A 25,646-nucleotide genomic window follows, 5' to 3' on the forward strand; every position below is an offset into this window, starting at 1 on the left:
TGTGTGTGTGTCACCTTGTATGCATGATGTATGTCTTATTTGTTCACCTACTGTGAGAGGATGCTTGATTGTAACCTCTTTGATTAAGATCAAAAGTGCTCAATAACTGAACAGCATTGGTGTTATTAAACTCTTGATGACGTCGCCACTGCCAGTAACTCAGATGACTTCCAGGCTCGCTGTTCTGTTGAACTGCTTTGCCTCCCTCCGCAGCAAAAGGGCGCGCTGGCCTACTCTGTGGTTCACCCGAAGGGAGGGTTGCCTGCGGGAACAGCGCAGTTGCGACAGCAGTAAACACGACGCGCTCAACCAACCCCGCCGTAAAGTCCCACCTCTCTTGCCTTCATACCGCATTCTGTTTGGTTACAATAGAATGACCGACTCTTATTGGCTGTCAAAGCTGTCACACAGTAGTTTATGGGGGTTGTCTGGGTGGAAAGACTGCAATGAGATGGGTTCGGTGAGAGAGGAGCTTTGTAACGTTACGTAAAATACGTCGGAGAAGTGTTTCCCGTGCTGGCAAGAAAACCTAATCAGTAACGGTCTTTTTCTGTGTATTCTCCTCGCTTTTGTGTGTTCAATTTCTAGAAAATTTGCCACTGACTGTTATTGTCAGTGTTTTTTATTAGAAGGGGTTAACGTAACCGTTTTTTTTTAACGGAGAAACTTTCCAAAGGAGTAACAGCGAGCTAGGTAAGCGACTATAAAAGCAAGTTCTTCTTATGACATGCATTAAAAAATAGCTACTTAGACCCAAAGCGGGATTGTTTTCATTATTGTGTTACTGCAGACCACATTAATGGATGACTAGCGCTATGGGTTAACGTTATAACGCTACTGTTGTACGATTGTAGCATTGTAACTAGCTAGGTCATAAGTTTTTCATACTGGGGAAGCCATTCAGTGTCCACGGTGTTAACGTTACATAAAAGTACATTAAAGTCTTACTCCGTTTTATCTGTAACGTTAGCCAACGTTACTGAGTTCTGCTCTCTCATTATGGGTCACAACAAAAGTATACATATATACGTTTTGTTTGTGTTTGCTCATGTGATTTGGATCGCCTAGTTTAATTGTCAAACAAACGTCAGTTGTCGTCAAAACAATGACGTATGTATACGAACAATAGTTTCAACTTAACTAGGATGGCATATTTGGACCCAGTGAAATGGAGGCCTTTGTTGTGTGTGTTTTTTATTTAATTGTCACGCCCATCTCCATCTCATCTGCAGGCCAGCATGTCGGACAACTTGCACTGGAATTCAGTTCTTACGTTCAAAAGATTCAATTTTACAGATGATCTGTCCAGACCTTAACATAGTCCTATTTTAAGTGTATGTCAGAGTTAGTTTTTTTTTTATTATGTTTTCATATATGATCTTTAGTTTAGCCAGTACATCCATGAAGTCAGGGATGCAGTGTCATCAGATAGGCTACTACACTATTGACTGTAATCAATGTTTTTAAAGACAAAGCATGACTGTCATGAAATACATTATGACTTTACTAAATTACATAACTTTACATAATATTACTTGTTGTCACTTGTGTTTACATAAGTCATGAAATGGATTGTTGGCTTGGTTACTCATTGCTTTGTATGTTCAAGGAAGTACTTACTGGAATATCAGTAACATGGTTCAGTGAATTAAATTGTGCTCTACAGTTAGTGCAGCAATGGCTAGCGTTACCTAGCATTGAAAATTAGACAAATTGCACATTTCTGGCTGGCCTGGCAAATTTCTAGCTCGGTCTGCTTGGATATGATACTGAGTTTCAAAACTCAAACAAAAATGTTAAATATGTGATGTTTAGAGAAAAGCTTTTCCTTGGCATTTGGATCAATATTTGGGAAGAATTTCCATCTTTCAAAATGTCCCCAAGGCTATCATTTATAATGTGTGTGTGACTCGGACAACATGTTGATGTAATTTGATGATTGAACAGCCACTATGTTCAGACTTTGTGGACCCATTATGACCTTACCGCCCAAATTAACTTTTGCCTATTATCTTTCAATATAGAATAAACTGGTTGTTGGCTAGTTTAGTTGCCAGTAACTATGTGGCATTAACTCAGTGCCAAATGGTATTTGTTAATCAATAATAAAACTGTATTGTTCTACACCATGGGTCAGTGATAATCCTGCAATAATCTCAGAGGGACTCTACAATGTACCAGAGCTTTCCAGACACCTTATTTGTGTGGGTACTTCTTTGGTAACTCTGCAATTTAATACAATACATGGAAAGGCATGATAAAGGAAATATTAGAGACACACCAAATTCCCACACAATAGAAAGAAGAAAATACTTATTTGGATGACGAAATGAGGAAACCTCATAACATTGACGATGACTCAGCTGCTATTTGATGTGATACACTCTGGGTTTACACCTTGCAGATGCACCTTTTTCACATGCCAGAGAAAGAGGAACAGGGGTCATATGAAAACTGTCACGTTTGATGGCCAACTTTGGGTTATGTCCCTTACATGCTTAAAAAAACCCACACCCATATGATGTCAGCCAGAATGATTGTAAATGAATTCCTGTGGCTCCCTTGGAACACTGACATGATTTATATTAAAGGTGAAACTTAACATACTATATGTATATATATTTGTTTCAAGTTGCCCTACCCTGAGAAATATATGAGATTGTTACCTTACACTGAGTGTCTGTGTTTGTTAGGTATACTTGGACAATACTATACAGTTTATGTCAATAGATAATACCTTTTCACAGGGGACATTTTGAGACTCACACCTAAGAACCATCACTAAAATATTATTAGTTGCACCTTTTGCAGTTTTTATCCTACAATTTTCAAAAATGTCTGCTATGGTGTAAAGAAAAGTCAAATAAATGTAAAACATTTTTGTAAATGCCCAGTCTTTGTTAACACTGATGAAACGTTTAGTCTATAGTAGTTTTTGAGGCTGTGGTTAGTGTTTTTAATACTTTTTCCCTCATGTAGGTTTTATAAAAGGGGATGGGCAAAACATAAAGCGTGCATTAATTAAGGGGTTTATCCAATACAGTGTGAGTAAGTGGAAACAGATAGATATTGAATGCAAATGTAGGTACTCATTTAAACTGCACTATCTTTCTGTCAGAAAGAGCAACATCTTGGCTCCGGGAAACAGAAAGTCTAGTTTCTTGTTGCACCATTATTTACAAGGTGTGTAGTAGCTGAAACGAAGGCGTCAGTTAGTTATTTAATATGGATGCTAGAGGAGACAACTTTCAATTGGTTTCACTGTCTGGTTATTGTAAGTGTACAGTCTAGAGCCCTCCGGGGAACTGTGTAGCCTGCTGTTGGTAAGATAAGAAGGCTAGCAAAACCTTCAAAGGGGATCCGATGGATAATTGTCTCCTCCGGCAGATGCGAGAGAATTAATTAGAGTACATTACTCAAGTTGAATTGTACTTCTCTGATAATTAATATGAAGGAAATGTTTAAAACCCAGTTTGTATTCTGTCGAATAATATGTTTTTCTGGTTTCCTATCCATCTAGAGTAGCTTTTCAGCGGCAAAGAAAAGGAAGCATGGTTTTTATTGTTTCTAGTGAATGAGGTTGGGGCAAAACCTCAGCCAAAGATCATTATTCCTATCTGATTGGGAGTTGCTGATGCTGTTACACGTTGGCCTGTATTTCTTGGTGGAGGAGTAGTGTTTCGCTGAACAGGAAGTGTCTGTGCTGAAAAGGACGCCTCCCCAGAGCCTGTCATCCTTTTCAGAGAAAACCTGAAATGTAGCTGTTTCTCTGTGGTCAACTACACAGCATAAAATAGTAATAACCTTCTCCAAGATGTACTCTGATTAATTTATGGTGTTAACCCCATCTTCTTTGTGTAGGTTTATGTCAGGATGGCCCAGTGGAACCAGTTACAGCAGCTGGAGACCAGGTATCTGGAGCAGCTCTACCACTTGTACAGTGACAGCTTCCCCATGGAGCTGCGTCAGTTCCTTGCCCCCTGGATTGAGAGTCAGGACTGGTGAGAAATAATTTCATTCCTTGGATCAGTCTCGGTTATGAAAGCACATTTTGTTTCTCCTGTCTGCAAACAAATTGCATTACATTTCTATTACTCTCCACTCCCGCCAGACTGGCAGTTGGCCATTCACCATGACTGTCTGATAGCTTGACACGTAGAAAGCTATTGTGTTTAGTATTCACTGTTACACTCTTCCTTATCATGCCCTCTTCTTCCCTCACAACACCATTACAGTGTTCTCATGTGTATTATGTATCACAGCGCATCTGAACATGTGTGCATCACTGAGCGAGTGATGAAGCTTTATCTCTTTTTTTTTCTATTTTGAGGGCTACATTAAAATAGCAGTACAACATTTTCTGTCCAATTTGTACTACGATTATCATACCCCCAACCGACCAAGTAGTCCCCCTCATGTGGGGTACAGGATGTTTGGATGAGATCCAACAAACAGTTGTCTAGGTGACGTGAACTGTGTATTTACCTTTTTTTATTAGCTCTTAGAAGGAACTAGAAATAAATCATATCCTGATTATCTTATCCTTTACAAGGGCTTACGCTGCCAATAAGGAGTCCCACGCCACCCTGGTGTTTCACAACCTCTTGGGAGAAATAGACCAGCAGTATAGCCGTTTCCTGCAGGAGAACAATGTACTCTACCAGCATAACCTGCGCAGGATTAAACAGCATCTCCAGAGCAAGTACTTAGAGAAGCCGATGGAAATTGCCCGCATTGTTGCCCGCTGTCTGTGGGAGGAGCAAAGACTGCTGCAGACGGCCACCACAGCTGTACAGGTAGAGAAGAGCTACACTAACCTCGCTGTAGCATCCATATTTTTTCAAAGAGTTTCAGTTCATGAATTTTGGGCGGAACAGCAGCGAGTAGTATATGTTATATTGTCTTGCAGGAAGGCCAGGCAGCACATCCCACGGGGACAGTAGTGACAGAGAAGCAGCAGATTCTGGAGCACAACCTTCAAGACATCAGGAAGCGGGTGCAGGTTAGTAGAGACTAAGTGAGTGCAGTACAAAGAGTCCCGAACACTATCTAACTTGAAAAATGATTTTGTCTTAAATATATAAATCCTTGTTTGTTTTTCTTCAGGATATGGAACAGAAGATGAAAATGCTTGAGAACTTGCAGGATGACTTTGACTTCAATTACAAGACATTGAAGAGTCAAGGAGGTATATTCTGCCATATTTTACGGACTATAAGTTGCTCCGGAGTAAAAGTCGGATCAGTCAAAGATGCGTCATGACAAGAAAAAAAACATGTATAAGTCGCACTGGACTATAAGTCGCATTTATTTAGAAATCTATTTTACAAAATCCAAGACCAAGAACAGAGATTTAGCACACAGAACAACAGGCTGAATACGGTACAGGCCGCTATGTTAACCTAACCTAACGCATTAATGGTTATTCAACTATACAATAGCACACAGAACGACCACCAGGACGTAGAGACGTAACTATACTGTTGACAGGCCTCTCCTGGCAGCACGTTGTTCAAGCAACTATCTGTGGACTCGTTCCTCCAGCTCTGGCCATCTTGCTTTCAGCCTGTGATTAGCTTCCTTTTCGTCATTTCAGTAAGAGTAACCTTTTCGCCAGTCCCTCACAAGTTTCTGACTCACTCCAAACTGTGTTTCTGCTGCTTGAATATTGTTTTCGGCTGCATATTTTACTACCTGCAGTTTGTGATCTGCAGAACAGGATTTTCTTTTTTGGGGCATTTTGTTTGTGTTCAGTCTTTCTCAGTTGTCTTTAGGAGCAACATATGTTGTTACAAGCCTAGAGAGCCCTCTCACGGCTGTAGACGGTAATGTTTTCTGTATAAATTAACATTAGCCAAACTATGAAAAAGTGTGACTTATAGTCTGGAAAATACGGTAATTATAGCATTCTGAACTTTCACAGTGATATTGATTTGTTTGGAAGCGTTTTAACCCTCAGTCTCAGATCCACATTTATTAAAGGTCAGACTTGTTGGTATAGATTTAAGGAATTGAATTAGTTTGCTGACCTGTGCCATATCCACCCTCTGACCAGAGTTGTCCCAGGACCTAAATGGGAACAGCCAAGCAGCTGCTACCAGACAGAAGATGGCTCAGCTCGAGCAGATGCTGAGCGCACTGGACCAGCTGAGGAGGGTGGGTTTTTCTGTGCTGTGTACCATGTTGTGAGTTACACAGAGTAGGCTTTTTGCATGTGCAAATGTAAGATGACCGAAAGAAATTGCAAAAAATGGCAGAAGACTCTGCTGTGTAAGGGTGCTTCGTTCAGGATTTTTGGGGCCGATCACCGATTGCTGGAAGGAATATTGGTTGATACCAATCACTGGTCATCGGGTCTATTTATACTTCTATTTATCCTGTCATATATTTCTCATATATTAATTTTAATAGTCTTAACGTTAACAGATGATAATGTATTGTGAATTGTCAACTGTTTACTTTTATTGACAGGAAACGTTGAACATTCTACTTCCTCTGTTAGAAACACACCTTAAACACCTTAGAGCTTAAGAAATGAGCCTTATTTCAAAATAAATTACAAAAAAACTGTTAAATTAAAAAAATTGTTAAATTTCACAAACTTAAAATGTACTTAAACATAAAATGCAGAGCAAAGAAAACAAAATCTTGGGATGTCAAGATAAAAAGGCATGAGGTGTAAAGCATTTTAGGCTTGTCCTCCTGCTGTAATGAGCTGAAAAAACCATGACATAACAGTCACACACGTTTAGAGAGTATATCAGTAATTGTTTAGCCTTTTTTGTCCTAGCTCAAAATGTAAAAAATATTCTTTCAATTACTGCAGACATTTTTTCAGTGGTAGTAGCAATTTTAGTAGGTAGTGCGTCATCTGATCAGCCTTTATGGAGACCACCGATCAAACTATTTAAATCAATCGGAGCACCCTTACTGCTGTGGAATTGTCTGCCGTTGCCGCTGTGAAACCAGGCGCCCCCGCTGTCCTCAGTGCTGCATTTTACATGCTAGGCCAATTTGCAATGCATTTCTAGAAAACAATGCTTTAACACTTACATACTGTACGAAGGTAAAACTACCAGTCACATTGGCCACGGTGACTTCTTAAAAATTATACCAACTGTTTTAAAGTATGTTGTGCTTGTTATGTTGTAGCAAATTGTGACTGAGATGGGAGGCTTGTTGACCGCCATGGATTATGTTCAGAAGAACCTGACTGATGAAGAACTGGCAGACTGGAAGAGAAGGCAGCAAATTGCCTGCATTGGAGGACCTCCTAACATCTGCCTGGATCGCCTTGAAACATGGTAACCAGGGATGCAAATTTTAAGCAATTTCTAAAATTGATAAGCCCTCACATTAATGGTCAATAATCAACTTGATATTTGAATCATTTCCTTTCCTTCTGGATAAGTCTTTTCCAGCATAGTGTGAGGACGTCCAGCTACATTGAAACAATTCATTTAAAAGAATATTTTGAACTCAAATGGTCAAGATGTTCTAGAAATGCTGTGATTTTTTTTTTTTTTTTTATTGTTATTTTGATGAGTTATTCCAGTATATACACTCGTCTCTATCCAGCTGTAGACAGCGATTGTGCGCATTATATCCAAATTAAGATTACAAGCAAGTAAGGCACTTAATAGTATTTATGGTTGTCTTTTATACCATATATTAAATATTTTGGCTAACAGACACTACTCTCTTTCTACTCTTTCAGCGCTACTTGCCATTTTGGTGATCTCCCTTTATCAATGCAGACATCAACTAAAATGTTTTTGCTGTAGATATGCCAACTACCAGCAGTGTTGTCAAAGTCAGTTGGACGCCTTGGGGCATGTTTCATCCAGATGTTTAACTTGAACTGGATAACATTTTCTTACCAGGATCACATCCTTGGCTGAGTCCCAGCTCCAGATTCGTCAGCAGATCAAGAAGCTGGAAGAGCTTCAGCAGAAGGTGTCCTACAAAGGAGACCCCATCATCCAGCACCGGCCCGCCCTTGAGGAGAAGATTGTGGACTTGTTCAGAAACCTGATGAAGAGGTACTGAATACAACACATATTTACTGTACATCTGCCCAGGCCAAGTGTAATATTGAGCACATGAATGTTAATTGTTGATCTTTAGGAGCACTCTATGGTGAAGACATTCGGAGATCAAAGTTCCACTTACTTATGATACAGAGCATTCAATCGCATCACATACTCTTCATTTAGCAATTGTGGTGACATCTGTGCCATCTGAGCCATTCTCTGTAGGGAGACTGTGAGATGCACTTTAAAAACGCTAGAAATCATTTGTACAAGGACCTTTGACCTTAGAAATCTCTTCACCGTATGTTGTTGTGATGTCTGCTGGATTTTTTTCTCTGATACATGACCCACTCTATCTTGTAGTGCTTTTGTGGTTGAAAGACAGCCTTGTATGCCCATGCATCCTGACAGACCTCTGGTCATAAAAACAGGAGTGCAGTTCACAAATAAAGTGAGGTAAGATGCAAGCTTGCAGTAACAAAACACAACATATTGTATTTATTTCAATTGAAACATTTTATGCACCCCATATAACGGAGAGTGAAACATTTTATATATTTTTTTAAATATGTCTTTCTCACTTTTTTTCCAGGTTACTGGTAAAGTTCCCTGAACTCAATTACCAGCTGAAAATCAAAGTTTGCATTGACAAGTGAGTTTTTGTTGTTTGTTTTCTAACTGGAGGTTTTAACATTTATATTAAAACAGAGATTTGATTTAAGACCTCAAAAAAACTGCTTTACTGATTTTGACTGTTTATCTTTCAGGGAATCTGGGGATGTGGCTGCAATTCGAGGGTACTTCCTTTATTTGAGGACACTTTTCTTCCAAACTTTTAGCCTTTACTGCATATTCTTTTAAGTCTCACTTTCTGCTGTTCTTTTATTTTCTTAGATCACGAAAGTTTAACATCCTTGGTACCAACACAAAAGTCATGAACATGGAAGAGTCCAACAATGGCAGCCTGTCAGCAGAGTTTAAACACTTGGTGAGTTATAAAGGCAGTCTGACTGATGAAGTTTTCTGATAAAAGCTGCTGTGGAGCACTGACTTCCTGTTTGTTACAGACCCTGAGAGAACAGAGGTGTGGTAATGGTGGCCGGACCAATAGCGACGTAAGTACTATTTCTGACACTTGGTGGGATAGTATAATTTAATGCTCAAATTGTTTCTAGTTTGGTTTTATCTTCTGCCATGAACATTTTCTTGACTTTAGTTGTCCTGCTTTTAAACAGTTTGAATAATCTGTTTTCTCTAGGCCTCTCTGATTGTCACAGAAGAGCTCCATCTTATCACTTTTGAGACAGAAGTCTATCATCAAGGCCTGAAGATTGATCTGGAGGTCAGTATGAGTCAGTATCTCTGTGTCAGTGACTTGGAGACGTTTCCACATCTTTAGTTTAACTTTCATGTAACACCAGAAGTCTACAAAACACTAAAGCGTAATGTACCGATACAGCAGCGTTCTTTAGCTGCTCTTGCCAACAAAGTCACTAGACAAATGAGTCATTACCAAAAACCTTCCACCTCCAGAGACTGTCACCTCATCTGCCTCTAAACGAGCTCTTACTTAAAAGACAAACCTCCTCCATCAACCCAGTCACTGACCTGACCCGAGTTACCTCACAGATTGCAGGGTTACTGGAACTGAGTATTTCTGATGAAGTAAAGTTAGATTTTTTTTACTTTCCCTACACCTCTGTCAATGAGAAAACACCCGCTTTGGACATAATCAGCCAATTAAATGGGCGTTATAAGTTGTAGTCACTGCCATAGATATGAGGTGGTGGGGCTACTCTACCTCCCAGTTGGCTTAGTCAATCATCCGTTATCATCAATTGGTAAGCTGGATCATCCATATACGTCAATATTTGACGCTCAGAGCATCTGCTCAACATACGCATCTTTGGCGTAATAATTGTTGTCTTCATGGCAAAACAAAGGTCTCCTTCTGACAGATGGTGTGAGGAAGAATTATAAGTCAAATTAGCTTGCATTATTATTCAAAAGATGTAACTTATTTTTTTTGCCCAACTTTTTCTATCTCAGTGGTGTGTTTACATACAAAGTGATTTTTTTGCCTACTAGTTAATCCGATTTCACTCAAGTTTCATATGACCAAGATGTAGGAAACTTAGCAAGAACTCAACCTTATCCCTTTAGTCACGAATGATTTGTTAGCACACTAAAACACGCACCTTCTGTAGTTTTTACATAATACATTTGACGTATTAGATTTTATTCATACTCACAAATCCAACCCAGATCTCAGAGTGTGGGTCCCAGGACAAGGGACAAGCTTTTTACACCAAAGTACCTTATAATGCCAAGAACAGCATCATGCCCTGTAAGAGCAGTATTACTGAGAGGACCTCCTGAAGAAGTCCTATTGCGAGATGATGTACTGAAATAGAAACAGGAACATTTCCACATCATTGTGCAATGGTAAATGTCAGCAAGGAATACCCACACTTTATATTATACTAATGTATAATATACATTAATGTTTCCTCCATTTGTGCAGACTCATTCCCTGCCTGTGGTAGTCATTTCTAACATCTGCCAGATGCCCAATGCCTGGGCTTCCATCCTGTGGTACAACATGCTCACTAACCACCCAAAGGTAAGACAGCACCCTCTGGTGGAAAGGGCCTGGACTCTGCTCTGTTTACACAGTTGTATATCTGCTTTTAGTGTCCACAATTTTTAATATGATATATTTTAAGCTATGTTGGCCTGGGTGTCTCTGTGCAGAATGTGAACTTCTTCACCAAGCCTCCAGTTGGGACGTGGGACCAGGTAGCTGAGGTTCTAAGCTGGCAGTTCTCCTCCACCACCAAGCGAGGCCTGACCATTGAACAGCTCACCACACTGGCTGAGAAATTACTAGGTGAGGGGTCATGCCTAAAAGTCTCCAATAAACATTTAACTCAGCACTTTCATTTATTAAATGTGTGATTGTATTCTGTAATTGTCCATGCAGGGCCATGTGTCAACTACTCCGGCTGTCAGATCACTTGGGCCAAGTTCTGTAAGGTACTGAAGTAAAAACCGCACATGGTTCAGCCTGCCATCTTGCCATTGTATGGCTTCAATGTGAGTTATTTGTTCTCCTTCCTCTTCCCAGGAAAACATGGCTGGAAAAGGCTTCTCCTTCTGGGTGTGGCTAGACAATATCATTGACCTGGTGAAGAAGTATATCCTGGCGCTGTGGAATGAAGGGTGAGAGGTCGCCCTTTGTTTACAAGTTCCTGCCATTGCCTGTTTCACATCATTGACAGTGTTTTGACATGCAACAGTTTTAAAATAGACTAACCATTTTACAATTCAGTATCTAAATATATGACTTCCTGTGGTTTGTCTGCAGGTATATCATGGGCTTTATCAGTAAGGAGAGGGAGAGAGCCATTCTTAGTCCAAAACCCCCTGGAACTTTTCTGTTGCGCTTCAGTGAAAGCAGCAAGGAGGGCGGCATTACATTTACATGGGTAGAGAAAGACATCAGTGGTAAGTATTTATAAAAAAATAAAAAAATAAAAAGGTTTTAAACTTTGTCTTCTGTTTTGGTACTGAGCTTCTGTGTATGTTTCTAGGAAAGACCCAGATGCAGTCAGTGGAGCCCTACACCAAGCAGCAGCTCAACAGCATGTCTTTCGCTGACATCATCATGGGCTACAAGATCATGGATGCCACTAACATCCTGGTTTCACCTCTCGTGTACCTCTACCCTGACATCCCCAAAGACGAAGCTTTTGGTAAATACTGCAGGCCCGAAGCAGCCCCTGAACCTGAGATGGGAGGAGACTCTACGAGCAGTAAGTCACTGCCTTGTTCTTTATGCTTTGATATTGCTTAGGATGCATGCTATTTATTGATTTTTTTGTTTTTTTGTGATTATTGCTAACATTTTCTTTCCCCTGACAGCTATTCAGCCATACTTGAAGACAAAGTTCATCTGCGTTACCCCGTAAGTATCTGTCACTCTTCTCTTCTGTTTTGAGCTCCTCATTTACAGAAAGATCTCATGCCACCAGAGGCCTGTACTACGAATCAAGATCAACATGCCTTGGAGTTCTTTCAGTTACCCGGCTTCTCTAACCCCAACAACCGTGGTCCTGCATAAGCTGTGTCACGACGGTGGTTATCACCTAGTTCAATCAACCCAGGGTTTCCCAATCTAGCGGCACGCACATTAACATAAAAGAGGCGGTGTTTGCACAGCACGACCAATCACAAACATCTACCAGAGCCGCATATTTTACATCAGAAGAGCAAACCATAATACATAAATAGGAAGAACACAGACTCCGTTTTACAGGCAAACGCAATACAGTTGCTGTTTCCTAAAACAGGAAGGGAAGCTGGCAAAAAAAGCCAACGCTGTTGTGCTTTAATGAAAATGCTTATCAATATCACTTCTCCGTCAGTCAGGCACAAGATCTGACCATAATTACACTTGAGCTTTCTATAAACTTGTTGCTTTAGCCTACGATCCATGGTTGTGATAAAGAAAATCCTGGGTTGAACCTGAAGTTACCTCATTAACACCAAATCTTGCTTCGTAGTAGAGGCCTCCGATGACCTCCACTTACTTTATGTCAGTCCTTATTTCTAGCTGTCGATGTTTACTTTTACAAAGACAAGATATCTTCTGGAATGTTCCTGTTACAGTATCTAAACTTCCTTTTTTTTTTTTTTTTTTTACTTCTAAACATGACAAGTTTTGCCAAATGTTCAAAGAAAAAGAACAAATCTGTTTTTACTCTCACTGTGAGTCATCACTGTCACTGGAGGAGCCATCAGCCTGTTCTCAGACCAAGCACTGTGAACACAGATTATGTGTAGATTCAGTTTAGACAGATTGCAGTTCGCACCTGGCATCAGGTGTGTCTTCATTTCCGATGGGAATCCATTTCCACGCTTTATATGCAATTGTTTGCGTGTAGTTGTGTCTATCTGAGATAAAAACCAAACCAAAAAGGGGAGACGAGGGTCAGCTGCATGTTAGTGGGATAGTCAGAGGAGTGTGTATGCACAGGCCAGTCCGCCATGTGCGCTTAAGTTGGTCGTGGGTTTGGTGGTGTGCTGGTGGGTTGTAAGGTTCGCTCAGTGAGATCCTGACCTGTCTCCGTAGGTGTCCCTCCGTGTTCATGGACTTGCCGGACAGTGAGCTGCTTGGGAACGGATTCCCAGGGTAGGAGCTCGGGGGGAGGTGGCATGTAGGGAGGGCTTTGTGTGTGCATCTTGTCATTTATTTTTGTGTGTTTGATGGGTGGGTTTCAGGGATATTGGCGCCACCTACATTTGTTTTGTCCAACTCACCACCACTTTTACTGGTTCTAACACAAGAGCATCTCCCTGCTATTCATCTTATTTTTTTTATTTTTTTTTATTTGGTTCATGTTACACTCTGTTTCCCAGACATTTGTGTCATAATTCCTCAACCAAATCCATTGCATGGATTTAACGGTCCAAAGACTTTTTCACATGATTGTTTGTGGAAAACTGACTGAAGAGATTTCAGATAAAAGTAGTATTATCAATTGTATTAGTATTAAAGTATTAGTTAGTTATTAGTTAATTAGTATTAGTAGTAAATATGAGGCAAAAGACATGTAGGAAAAATAAAATGAGTGACGGCCCAACCAGCCAACTATCCAACCACTGTGTGTGACATTGACAGTAGCTGTAGCATTAACATCTATTCAAAGTAAGACATGTTGTGTTAGTGGGCTTAGCACTGCCTCAAATAGAAGCTGGAAAGTATGTAACATGCTAAACATCTGCCCAGGTTTGCCTGGTATTATTCATGTATTTTGATAGTTATAGCTAATTGTTTATCAGTTTTTTTATCACACATTCATCCCGTTTTTCATCTGCTGTACCTTTTTTTGGGCATGACTTTGCACACTAACATGAATGTTGCATTATCTTAATACGATGAGACTGTTGGAGGGACTTATTAACTTCTGATAGTCGTATTAAACAATGCAGCTTGATCACAGCCGTTTTTCGCGATAGCCCTGCGGTCAGTGTGATGAAGACTGACACACAAGTTAGTGGGTGGCTGTTAGCTTATCACTTGTGGTAAAGTGGGATGAAAACGTTATCACTTAAATTATATTGAAAGTATTTTTACTAACACAAACAGTATGGCAATAGTGTGTGTGTGTGTGTGTGTGTGTGTGTGTCAGTGGGCAGTCTAAGTGGGCAGTCTAAGTGGGCAGTCTAAGTGGGCAGTCTAAGTGTGTAAAACACAATTTTCCCTCTTGTTTGTTTCACAGCACAAACTCTGGAAACACAAGTGACCTGTTCCCCATGTCGCCCCGCACCCTCGACTCCCTGATGCACAATGAAGCTGAAGCTAATTCGGGACATTTGGGTGAGTCAGTTACACACATGGTGTACATACAAACACCCATATTTGTACCCTTATAGGACACTCATTGACATAGAACATACACATAATAACAAATATTAATAGTCTGTATTTGGATTTCTTCCACAGACTCACTTACGTTGGACATGGATGTTGCATCACCTGTGTGATCAGATTTGTCACGTTTCTTCATTTTTCTTTGTTGGGATTTGGGATTGTGTCAGGATAGAGGGTGATTTATTTTTCTCTATCTGTGCACACAATTTGCCTGTACAGTTTGTTTCTTGTTACTGTGTAAAAAAAAAAGAAGAAGTTTAGTTTCACACCAAAGGGAACTTAATGATTTTTGGAATATGATCTTTTAAAAGAGCATTTCCACTCCTTTAAGTTTTGACTGTCCACAGCTCAGTGTGTTAAACTGTTGATTGATACTGATCTGTTGTATTTTTAGCAACATCCTGCTCCTATTCAGTACTTTCTCATCTGCACAGATGTTTTAAGTACATATTAAGTATTTGGAATTATATTTTTTCAGAACATTGTATTTTTGCGTTATTGACTTTTTTAAAAATGGTTATGACTTTGTGTTCTTTTCTTTGAATATGAAAATGTAAGAATAATTCATGTATAAGCTATATCGCTTTGAAATTGTACCGCTTGAATGCAGTTATTGGTCCTTTTTTTTTAAATGGGTTTTATCGCATTTCCTAATTCCTGCCCAATGGCTTGTCTCAGATGTTGTGTTCCACAATACCTTGGTTTCATTTTAAATGGTTGCTGTTTTTTATGATAGCTTTTACTCAAAATTAAATATTTCTGCGAGGTCACTCCCACTTACATACTGTCATTTGTGATCATGATCATGGGAATTGCACTTTCTTTTGAAATGAGCAGTTTGGATACGTTTGTGTTGCCTGAATTCCTTTGATCAGATGTGTAATGTAAATCGTTTTATGAACAATTTATTTAAAAACAAAATAACCATGAATGCTTAAGAAAGATATTTTACTCTTCACAGTAAAAGTCACAATTGACTTTTAACCTTTTCATGCAGTCAAGTAAACCCCGTCAGGTGAGTTTGAGTCCTGCCACGTTTGTCTGTCACGCCATTAAATGTCAAGATGATTTCTGTAAAATACGCTGTAACTATTCATTATTTGACAGAAGGCAATAAAAACAAGTTAGCACTAAAAGTAGTCACGTAATCTGTCGGTGTATTTATTGACTTGAATGTGAATTATTTACAATTACTTAAATGGTTTAACAATAGCTGAACAGTACAAATCAGAACTGTTGTAGCACTTTAAATGGAAATGACGTCAACGGTTTATTATCATGGCGCCACTTTAACAGAAGGACACCGTAAAATATTGGTGGATCCACATAAACAGGATATACAGTAGGCTGGCAACATCTATAAAGGCCACACACATACACAACCACCCAAGTCAATCCCCACACAGCACCATGTTGAAGCTTCATCAGTCCTACAGATTGATTGATAGGCTGCCAGCCAGATCTGAAGGGTGACTGTTGCTTTCTCAGACCGATGAGTCAGCAGCTGCTGACGGTAATAACTATACATCTTCACACCCCCTCATCCTCTCCTCAAACCAGTTAGTGTTCACTTCCTATCAGTGAGACGATCAAGACACACAAGACGGTGAGAGAGTCAGACAAAGAGAGAGAGAGAGAGAGAGAGAGCTGTAGAGCAAGCCAGAGACCCAGTGATGCAGAAACTGCTTCCTTTACTGTCTCTGTTTGTTTAGCTGCTTTATCTCAGCTGTCACATGCTCTCCAAAGGACTCATGGGAATCCTGGCAGTTGCACTGCTGCTGATCACATCACCACCGCGCCACGTTATGAGCAGTAGATGTAGTGGAGCTGCATGCACGCAATGTGGGGTTTCCAGATAGGGAAGTCCAGTGATCCTGTGATGAGAGACACATGATTGTTGGACTCTCAAACTTAAAAAAATTAAGTATCATGAGGTCTTATCTTATTTATAAATAATGTGACGTTCAAATCCCGGCATCTACTTTCACAAAACTGGTTATTTTTAAATCGTGTCAGCAATATGAGCTCCACAGGCCCCTGGGTGATGCATCTCTGGGACTTTTTTGGCTCCATTTACTGTAGGTTTCCCACTCATAATCATCACTTATAACACACATGTACACCAAAATCAATAAATACCAATAAAGTCGTAGCATGGGGTTGATTTTCTGGGCTATTTGTACCCACAGATGTCAGAAATACCCCCCACAAAATCCACTATTTCCACAATGGCAATGTGAAAATGTCTCAGATCATATGAATCACTCATCTTATGCTTCACTTTAAAGTGGCTTTAAACCAATCTGCATCACATCCCAGATCTATCCCTACCAGCAGGCAGTGCCAGACCAACAGACCTCATAAAGATAAAAAAAAGTGTATTGCTTGCATAATATTTATCACGGCTTCATTGGAGGTCTTAAATCTTTTGACTTCCTCTTTTTTAATTGCTGGTTTCCCATCCACATTGCTGCATTTCAGCATGTTTTCCAATCGTAAACTATTCCCTGCTGCTGGCTCCTAGAACATTGTGTTATTGGCCCTTGCTTTACCTTCAGAATGAAGTTCACTCCAATAAAAACCTGTTTAAGATTCCATCTGGCTTGATCAGAAGAGCTCTCTGTTGTCTATTTGTCTGTGAGAGCTGAACTCAAAAACCTCATCCGTAGACCAGACACAGTCATCTGTCTCTGTCTTTAACCGCTTCGTGTTTGGAACATTCAGAACCGGCTGTATTGATACATAAATCACTAAATGATGAAAGACAGACCGTTTTAAGCATAATAAGTCTGAAACATATTAAATATCCAGCAGTGCCATGCTAAAAATGTTGGCTGTTAAGAATGAGTGAAGATTAAAATTCCTTTGATACATTAAACATTGATTTTTCTCTATATTTCCTGTGATGTGCGCAATGGGCTCTGGGTATTTTTCTTTCTTCATTCGTTGTGCCAATATGCTGAAATAGCAGCAATCTGACTATTATTGCTCATACTTATTCTTCATCTTCCGCCTCATTTTTGTCCCGCTACTAGTCTACCTGTTTTCTGCCGCGAGGTTTTCACAAAATAAGCAAAAAACCTTCTCATAGACTTTAATGGGAATTCTTTGGGAAATCGCTCAACATCGCTCAAAACGACCCCTCTTTGGGGCCATGCTGTATCACCATACTTCAACATAGAAACAATTAAAAGTTTAAACCAAAGACAAGACTTTGGCGTTTATTGGGCAGAATGAACATTCGTATTTTAAGCACGGTTTCTCCAAAATCAAAGTTTACTTATTGTCCAGTTTTCAGACCATTTCAGATTTTCCGATGTGTGTGTTTGTGGCCAGAATGGTGAGTATTAGAGGAGAGAGCTGCGGTGTGATTCTCTGAAATTTTTCCAAACAAATTGCTCTCTGTCCTACAGTTTTCACTCTTCATACATCATGGTTGGTCAGAATATAGGAACTATTGTGCCGGTTGCAGACATGTAACTATGGAATCCATTGGACTTAAACCTTTAGCGCTGTTCACACCAACTGCCAATAGAAACTATGAAAAAACAATATCTGGATTCTTCACCAATAAATCACCCTAGCAAAAAGTTCTGACACACCTGTCATGGAGACTCTTTACTGCAGGCCGTGTTGCCCTCTCTTTGCAGGACATGTCAAACAGCAGAGTAAAGTTAGCTCAGATCAGCTGTGGTGACGATGGCCTTTACTCAACCATTGTTGAATCACTTTTGGTAACACGTACTGCCACAGGAGGAGGAGAAGAAGAGGAGAGAAATAAAGGAGAAGAGAAGATGAAGACATGAGATGAGGTGTTATTTGTCAGCTAACATGTCATAATGGACTAACTGACCAACTGACTGACTCCTAACTGACTAACACCAACAGCTGTTTTTAGAGCGACAAGACTTAAAAGGAGGAGGAGATGAAGGAAGGAGAAAAAGTTTTGTCAGCTAACATGAGGTCACGATGGACCAAACCCACCAGTCTCCATGTAAATAAACAGTAATTTTAGCATTGTATGACACCTTTCATTCAAAGTTGATAGAAACCAAATCAAACTATGCAACGCTGTTTTTGGTGTTCTCTACACTTTTCCAACCATCTTAACTCTACTGTTGGTTGAAATAAACACATACTTTACCGATTTACATGGGAAAATTTGTTGTCTCTATACACGCTAAAAGTATTGTTTTTTAAATGGAGTCTGATTGCATTAGCGCTAGCTACTTCATAGCTATTTCTGGGAAATAGAAAGGTCTTAAATAGGTTTTTAAAAGGTCTACCTCTGAAGGGTTAAGACACTTAACAGTTATTATTTTTTTATTAAGTTTTTTTTGTTATTCGGATGTGCATCAAGTAGTAGGCACACCGTTAAAATTTCTTGCAGAATTTTCTAGATTTTCCTAGTATCTTTACTGTGGTATGTATACCCACTATTTGTTTAAAAAAATAACATAATAAAAACATTTGGAAACAAAACTAACTAATCTTGATTTCTTTCTATTACATTTTGATGTATTATTGAATTTGATCTCTTTGGGTTAAAAGGCAATTCTTCTAAGAGTCCACATCACACTGAAATGGATCATACCTTGCAATGTACACTTTTACTTTTGATATTTTAAAACATTTTAAATAACAACTACCTCTCCATAGCAAACGTATTTATTGCAGGGCTTTAACTTGGAATGGAACATTTCTGCACTAATTAATAATTGATGATAATAATACTCAAACAGGTAACAATAAAACAGAATTGATGTGCATCTTTTCTTCAACAATCAACTGTTCACGTGGTTGCTGTTTACCTTTTCTGTGTGTTTTGTTGTAGCCTATCTCAAGCAGAAATATGCAGCTCTCATTATGACATTTGCCCCAGGCACACATTGTCCTCTGACTAATTTTGACAGGTTTGTCTTTGGTCCCTGCCACCTGAAACAAACAATAACGTCCCCTCTGTCCATGCCCTGACGGTGTGATCTTTTAAGAATTAAGATCATTTTTTTGTACCAGGAGGCGTCGCTATTCTCCAGATTGAGGGCCACAGATTTGGGAATAATGCACCGAGTTGGATAGAAAATGAACTGCACAGTAGATTAGACTTAATCTAATCAAGCGGTCTGGTCATGACTGTGTGCAACAGAGAAGTTAGAGACAAGTTAGTCCGAGATTAATGCTGCAGCAACGAGGCAGCAATTGATCACTGTATAAACATGAGTATGGTGATTTTGCTTCATTCTTTTTTTATTTTTTTATTTTATTAATGTATCTGTGATTGTTAGTGATTGTTTTTCATGTATTGTTCTGCACAAAATGAAGTCCTTGAAAGTCCGAACATCATAGGCCTACCGATTGGGAATATCAGACAATGTGCACCGAAATAAAAAAATAAAAATAGAATAATATGAAATATAACTAACATGATGTCTGAAAATAATAGGCTAGATGTGTCGTGTCTATTGTTATTACCTCTTCTTCCTTCAGACTGAACCCAGCTTTAGTCGAAAATCAATCATCAGCAGGACAAGAAATCCAGTTTCCCACTCTCGTTGAAGAACCACCGGAAGTGGGCGGGCTTGTCAGAGAGAGAGAGAGAGAAACAGAGAGAGAGAGAGAGAGAGAGAGAGAGAGAGAGAGAGAGAGAGAGAGAGAGAGAGAGAGAGAGAGAGAGAGAGAGAGAGAGAGAGAGAGAGAGAGAGAGAGAGAGAGAGAGAGAGAGAGAGAGAGAGAGAGAGAGAGAGAGAGAGAGAGAGCAGTGAACTGTGAGGCGAACTGTTGGAAACTACGCGACTGACTGACGGACTGAAAGAGATTCCCGCTGTAGGTTGCTCACGTCGCTGCAGCCTCTTCGCCTTCATTTTATGAAAAAGGACAGAGAGTCTTCAGTCGCTCCACAGAGGTGAGTGGGACACTTTGAATGTCTTCGAAACGGGTTTTGTCTGAAGAGGTGCACGTCCTCGCCTCGTCCCACTAACGGTCCCCGTTGCGAAACAATATTCTGACAGCGCGTTGGAAACGCTGCTCCGTCCGCACGCGCTCACACCCCAGGCAGCGACAGAAGCCAGGCTGGATGCACGCTGGGACATTTCTGTAGATTTACTTTTTTTTAAAATTATTATTTAGACTTTTTTTTGAATTTCTTCTTTGTGTTTTTTTTTTTTTAAGCGATGCTGAATCAACAGGCAGGGTCCCTGTGATAGGCTATTTCTACAGTGATCTTCACGGACTGACAGCATGAGTCACCTTATTGTCATTGCTGCAAATAACACTACAAGGACTGACTCACTATCATAGTGGTCTCTTTTTAAACACGTCTAAGTGTTTCTATAGGCGCAAGCCTCCCTCCCAGAACGGCCAGACTCAGATGTAACCTACAGACCTCGAGTCTGAGCCGAGGTGAAATAAGACCATAAGGTTAACCTGCGGCAGCACACACTGATTTTACAGGCTCTGTTGTGAAAGCGAGAATGGTGCCCAGGAGTCTAATAATGGTGTAATGGGCACGCTTTAGGAGTTTGACAGCCCGACTGAGTCACTCTGGTACTTTGCTCAGCATGTCCTGCAGCTGTGTTCAGTCCAAGTGCAGCTTGGGAGCGTCTTTTAATGGAGGATTTCCATTTTTGTGTGCTTTTACTTCATATTTCATAGAGAAATCTTGCACTTTGTACTCCATGCAACGTCTGACTGCTGTTCTAGATAAAGACTTCACACGCACACGCACACGCACACACACACACACACACACACACACACACACACACACACGTACACGCACACGCGCGATCACAAAACAAATGCATTGCTATAGAGTTAGGCTATATGAACTACACAGTAGCAGTTGCCATTTTGACCAGCGGTAACATAAAATCTGCTTCTGCTTGTATGTCAACACATCAACAAGTAGGCTACATTTTACTGTTGGTACTTCTACTAGTACCAACTTAGTTTTATTCAAGTAAAAGATTTGGATGATATGGTATTTTGCTAATATAAATCATTTTTGGAAAAAGCCTGACTGTTACAACATTGGAGTGACAAAAAAACAACCATACAGTACAATTAAGTCACTCAGTATTGAATCCTATAAGTACAGTTGTACAGTCTGAGGATATGGAAGATTAAAAAAAAAGGGCACTATTATCTTGGTACTAGAGTTCCACACAGAAACACAATATGGGTTTACACTGTAGTAATTTTACACTCTAAGAATATGGTTTGAGAAGAAGAAGAAACTTTCTCTGGAGGAATTTAGTGGGCTACTATAAATGCCTGCTCACGTTCTCACGAAAGCTGAATACTAAATTTGAAAGGACTTGAGTGTTAATAAAATAGAAGTGAGTTGAGTCGTTACGATCAGGTATGTGCCATTCACTTTAGCACTTTAGCTGTCCTGATTGAACGTTACTGTAAAACAGAGGATGCATTGTTGCTTTGCGTTGGCTTGTTGATATGTGGCCTGAAAAAAAGAGCATGAAACAATGGTTCATAAATGTCATCTCAAAGCTAACTGACTGTCAACACTGTAACGCACAACTCCTGAATCAAGGCCCATGTGTGTGTGTGTGGTTGCTTACAAACAGTGTTGAAATGTCACTGACGCTTTGATATCTCTGTGTGTATGTGTCCTTGTGTATTTGGGTGCAGATGAGCTTACCTGCACCTTCCTGATATGCATCCTCTGTCATTTTCTTTCTGGCTAAATGCGGAGTTGCATCGATAAGACCCTGTGTGTTTTTCTTTTGGACAAACTAGCAACATTTCTTCTAGAAACCTACAACATCGACTCTGTCCCCTATGGCTTCTGTGGTAATGGATAATTACATGTTGTGATAACGCTTTCTGCTCACTGTGATGATGTTCCCCCCTGAGGTTGCTGTGTGAAAACTTTGGATGAGCTCAGTGACTCAAGACTTATGTTCATTTTCACTTTTCATTCTGTCTTCTCTTTTGCTCATTTCTGCTGCTCTCTCAATCAATGAAACATTTCAGTCAAGCTGCACACTACAGGAAATAAAGGTCAGTGACTTTTAGCGTTTAACCCCATTGGCCTCTGTTGCTGTGGTGCATGGTGCTCGCTGAAGGCAGGCTTTTCCCAGATTTCTGTGAAAATGAGTTTTGGGTCGGAGTGGGAACATGCTGGACAGGCATGCATTGGTTGCCACTCTGTGTCCCTGACAGAAAGACCCAGATGCTGGAGGAGTTGCAGCAGGGGAGACAGGGGAACCCAGGGCTTTATCTCCCAAGCCCACTGTGCCATGTGCTCACAGCATGGCATGTCCTTAAGTTTGTCTGTGTGCTTCTCACTTTTTCACTGCCAGACAAGTGCAGGGTTCAGCAAACCTGGAAGGACGTATGAGCACTGTAAGTAGGAGGGAGTTAGTCAGAGAAAGGATAAACAGGAGACATGTTCTTCAGAATTGACATCATGGGTAGCTGGAAGTGAGCCGATTAGGGCAACAGTTTTTGATCTGACTGAGCCATGAGCTGATGAATGCGCTTAGCATGGGGCCTCTCTTCGTGCTGAATGGAGGTGGACAGGATGAACAGATGAAAGATAACCGGAAAGAGACCAGGAGTTTTCTCTATCTTGTGATCCAATTCTTTGATGAAACTTTGTGGTGAAAAGGATGACAAACTGGAGGGGAGATTTAGAGTGAAAGAGAAAGGGGGGAAAGTCATTAAAAGGGAAGTGATCAGGAAACATGTGGTGACATGCACCTTAGCCTCCTCCCCCTTTCAGTTGGGCTAACGCTAATCCACTCTTCACGTGACCATGAGCTTTTAGAGTGGTCTAGGCCAGCAGCGCTCTGATCCATCTGTCGAAAAGCGTTGCTGATTGTTGGCATCCACAGCGCGTACGCATGTTCCATGATCACTGCCTGTTCCACACAGGACTCAAATTTGATTTCCATCCAGGGTTTATCAGCAGTCTATTTCTTTGATACTGTCTTTCCCTTTATCCTTTATTCTCCATCTATCTCTTTCTTTGTCAAACTTTCATTGAATTCTGCTTCACTTCTGCACTATGCAGTAAGTGGGAGGAGGACGACAGTCAACCCTTCCAGACACTGAGAAGCTTGATAAGGCCTCTGGGACGCTACAAGAAAAGCCAGAACTCTAAAAGACACGTTTTGCAAAGGAAGATGTCTGACAGAGGTCAGCTCAGAATAGGCTTAGAATATATATCTGTGGTTTGGATTAAACATTTCCTCATTTTTACACAATACCCATCTGCAAAACACACAGAAGAAAAATGCTGTTGCAACTTGCTGGCATGGCCCATATGGCTCTCAGTACCCCACTGTCTTTCATGTCTAGTCTGCTTTGCATTAACCAGAAGCATACATGACTAAAAATGCTGACTAAAGTTCAGTGACATGAATAATCTGCATGTCACTATCTTGTGGATTCACAAACGGCATTCAGACACTCACTTTGTTATTTAGATTAGGCGATAGCAAATTACATTAGGTTTTACACAATATCTCTCACCCTTTGGCTTGATCCATGTTGTTACGCTTCAGTGGGGACACACGCCCAGCTAAGGGTCGATAGCTCGAAGGTTAGCAAAAGCCAGCTTGTGCGCAACTGTAACGGGCATTGCCCTTTTTTTCTTTGGATTCCCCAGAGCAGTTTTTGGAATCCGAGTGAGGAAAAAAAGAAGTGGTTTTCCTTTTACAACTAGCATCAGTGTGCTCTATTTGACCCCCAGGATGTAGTCCAAGAGGAGCTCAGTGACCAACAGCACACAGCTGAGGCTGTGCCTTGAAGCGTGAAGAAATATTAATGTCATTAAAATGCATAATCTTCTAAGACATATGCTGCACATGTGCCCGAGATAAATTGTTTCATTAAATGAGAGTTAGATTAAAAAAAAGAAGAAAAAAAAAAGATGGTTTACTGTAGAATGTTGGATTTGTCGTTATGTGAGTTATTGATCTCTTTTTTTCATATTGGTTTTGGAAAGTTACACTGTCCAACCACTTTTGTTTTATTAATGCCTTTGGGCCTTGAGTCATGCTTTCATGCATGAATTATGTGAATGAATGGCTTCTTCTGTTCTCTAAAGGATTTTGTATCATGGGAAGTCTTTAATCTGAACAAGAGGGAAAGATGGTTTGTTTGTTTGTTTGTTTAGTGCAGAACATGTGCAAGACATCTTGTTGATGAATAGTATTTTGTGTCATGAATCATGATAGTTTTAAACCGGAAATGGATTTGTGCATAATCCTGTGTCTACAGGCACAGTTTTATTCCACTGTAGCATCTCTTAACAATCTTATTAACAGTTTTACCTGGTTGCGTATTGACGCCTTGGAGTTCTCCAACTGAAGCTCTGCTTACATAGTGTTCGCAGTTTATTTTCTCTTTTTGCACCCACACTATTCACACAGTGGTTTGCAACCTTATACAGCCAGACCCCCTGGGCTACTTCTGAAGGAAGTGTAGTTTATCACCCATGAAGTGACCAGGAAGCTGTATCGAGTACGCCGCCATCTGACAGATGTGTCAAGTTAGAGAGGGGCAGTGTTCACAGTAACACTGACAATAAGAAATGAACCAAGTTTGAAGGATCATACTGTACATGTCACAGCTATTAAGAAAGTTTCTCATAGGGCTGCATGATTATGGCCAAAATAATAATCACGATTATGTTGATCAATATTGAGATCACGATTAATTATCACGATTATTTGTTGATTTTAACCAAAACAAATTGTATTTATTTATTTATAACTGCTTTCACATCCATATTGTGCTACATTCCTCTTATGTTGAAGTTCTATGTTGTACATACATACAGCTGCAACACATGTAAATGAAAATTAGCTCTCTGAAATAAATAACCTAGGATATATTTAAAAAAATGTATCTCTGAGAAAGCTCCTTCCCTTGTTTTCAACAATAACGGATTAAACGAGCTAGGGAGAGAGAGTGGGAGTGCGATGGACGTAGGCCTACATGCTACTCACAGAGTGACGGCGACTCATTAAGAATGGGTCCAGCACGGGTCAAATGGCGGGTCAGCGGAGTTACACACCTTGTGTGTTTTTAAATGTCTGTACCGTAACTGTGCTGCATTTTTATGAACTATGATATTCTGGCCATGGGTCACATCTCTCACCCAGGTTCAGCAGGCTCCGTCTCACATGCTATTACTCTACAAACTGAAG

The 25,646-nt window shown here is 40.2% G+C and overlaps 2 protein-coding genes and 1 long non-coding RNA gene across 7 annotated transcripts in view; 2 read left to right on the top strand and 1 right to left on the bottom strand.

Moving 5' to 3' along the window:
• The first annotated feature begins 422 nt into the window (after positions 1-422).
• On the top strand, positions 423-15,608 carry stat3 (signal transducer and activator of transcription 3 (acute-phase response factor)). 3 transcript variants are annotated; one of them, XM_032536481.1, is made up of 24 exons: positions 423-693; positions 3,862-4,001; positions 4,553-4,796; positions 4,910-5,002; positions 5,107-5,188; positions 6,056-6,156; positions 7,153-7,304; positions 7,884-8,042; positions 8,397-8,489; positions 8,626-8,685; positions 8,801-8,830; positions 8,928-9,021; positions 9,101-9,148; positions 9,292-9,375; positions 10,558-10,656; positions 10,788-10,923; positions 11,017-11,069; positions 11,161-11,255; positions 11,401-11,540; positions 11,627-11,848; positions 11,958-12,000; positions 13,168-13,227; positions 14,318-14,415; positions 14,542-14,582. In XM_032536481.1, the coding sequence occupies exons 2-24, from the start codon at positions 3,874-3,876 to the stop codon at positions 14,580-14,582; spliced, it is 2,355 nt and encodes a 784-aa protein (XP_032392372.1). In that variant the 5' UTR covers positions 423-693; positions 3,862-3,873. The 3 variants fall into 3 exon arrangements, with proteins under 3 accessions (XP_032392372.1, XP_032392371.1, XP_032392373.1); XM_032536480.1 differs by having other exon boundaries at positions 426-694; positions 3,853-4,001; positions 14,542-15,608; XM_032536482.1 differs by lacking the exon at positions 13,168-13,227 and having other exon boundaries at positions 426-694; positions 3,853-4,001; positions 14,542-15,608.
• Positions 15,609-15,616: 8 nt separating this feature from the next.
• On the bottom strand, positions 15,617-20,197 carry LOC116702318 (uncharacterized). The gene is made up of 3 exons (XR_004335126.1): positions 19,942-20,197; positions 18,072-18,213; positions 15,617-16,343 (listed from the first exon to the last, which is right to left on the bottom strand). It is a non-coding gene; the product is annotated as an uncharacterized LOC116702318 (long non-coding RNA).
• A 7-nt stretch (positions 20,198-20,204) lies between these two features.
• Positions 20,205-25,646, top strand: part of stat5a (signal transducer and activator of transcription 5a) — a 64,852-nt gene continuing 59,410 nt past the window's right edge. For 2 of the 3 annotated variants that reach the window (XM_032536478.1, XM_032536476.1), the window contains exon 1: positions 20,221-20,371. In XM_032536478.1, the coding sequence (XP_032392369.1) occupies positions 20,334-20,371 (38 nt within the window). In that variant the 5' untranslated portion in view covers positions 20,221-20,333. Of the gene's footprint in view, positions 20,372-25,646 lie in introns of all 3 variants that reach the window. The other variant, XM_032536477.1, reaches the window with a different exon arrangement.

This window comes from Etheostoma spectabile, chromosome 15, assembly GCF_008692095.1.
Source record: "Etheostoma spectabile isolate EspeVRDwgs_2016 chromosome 15, UIUC_Espe_1.0, whole genome shotgun sequence".
Classification (NCBI taxonomy): domain Eukaryota; kingdom Metazoa; phylum Chordata; class Actinopteri; order Perciformes; family Percidae; genus Etheostoma; species Etheostoma spectabile.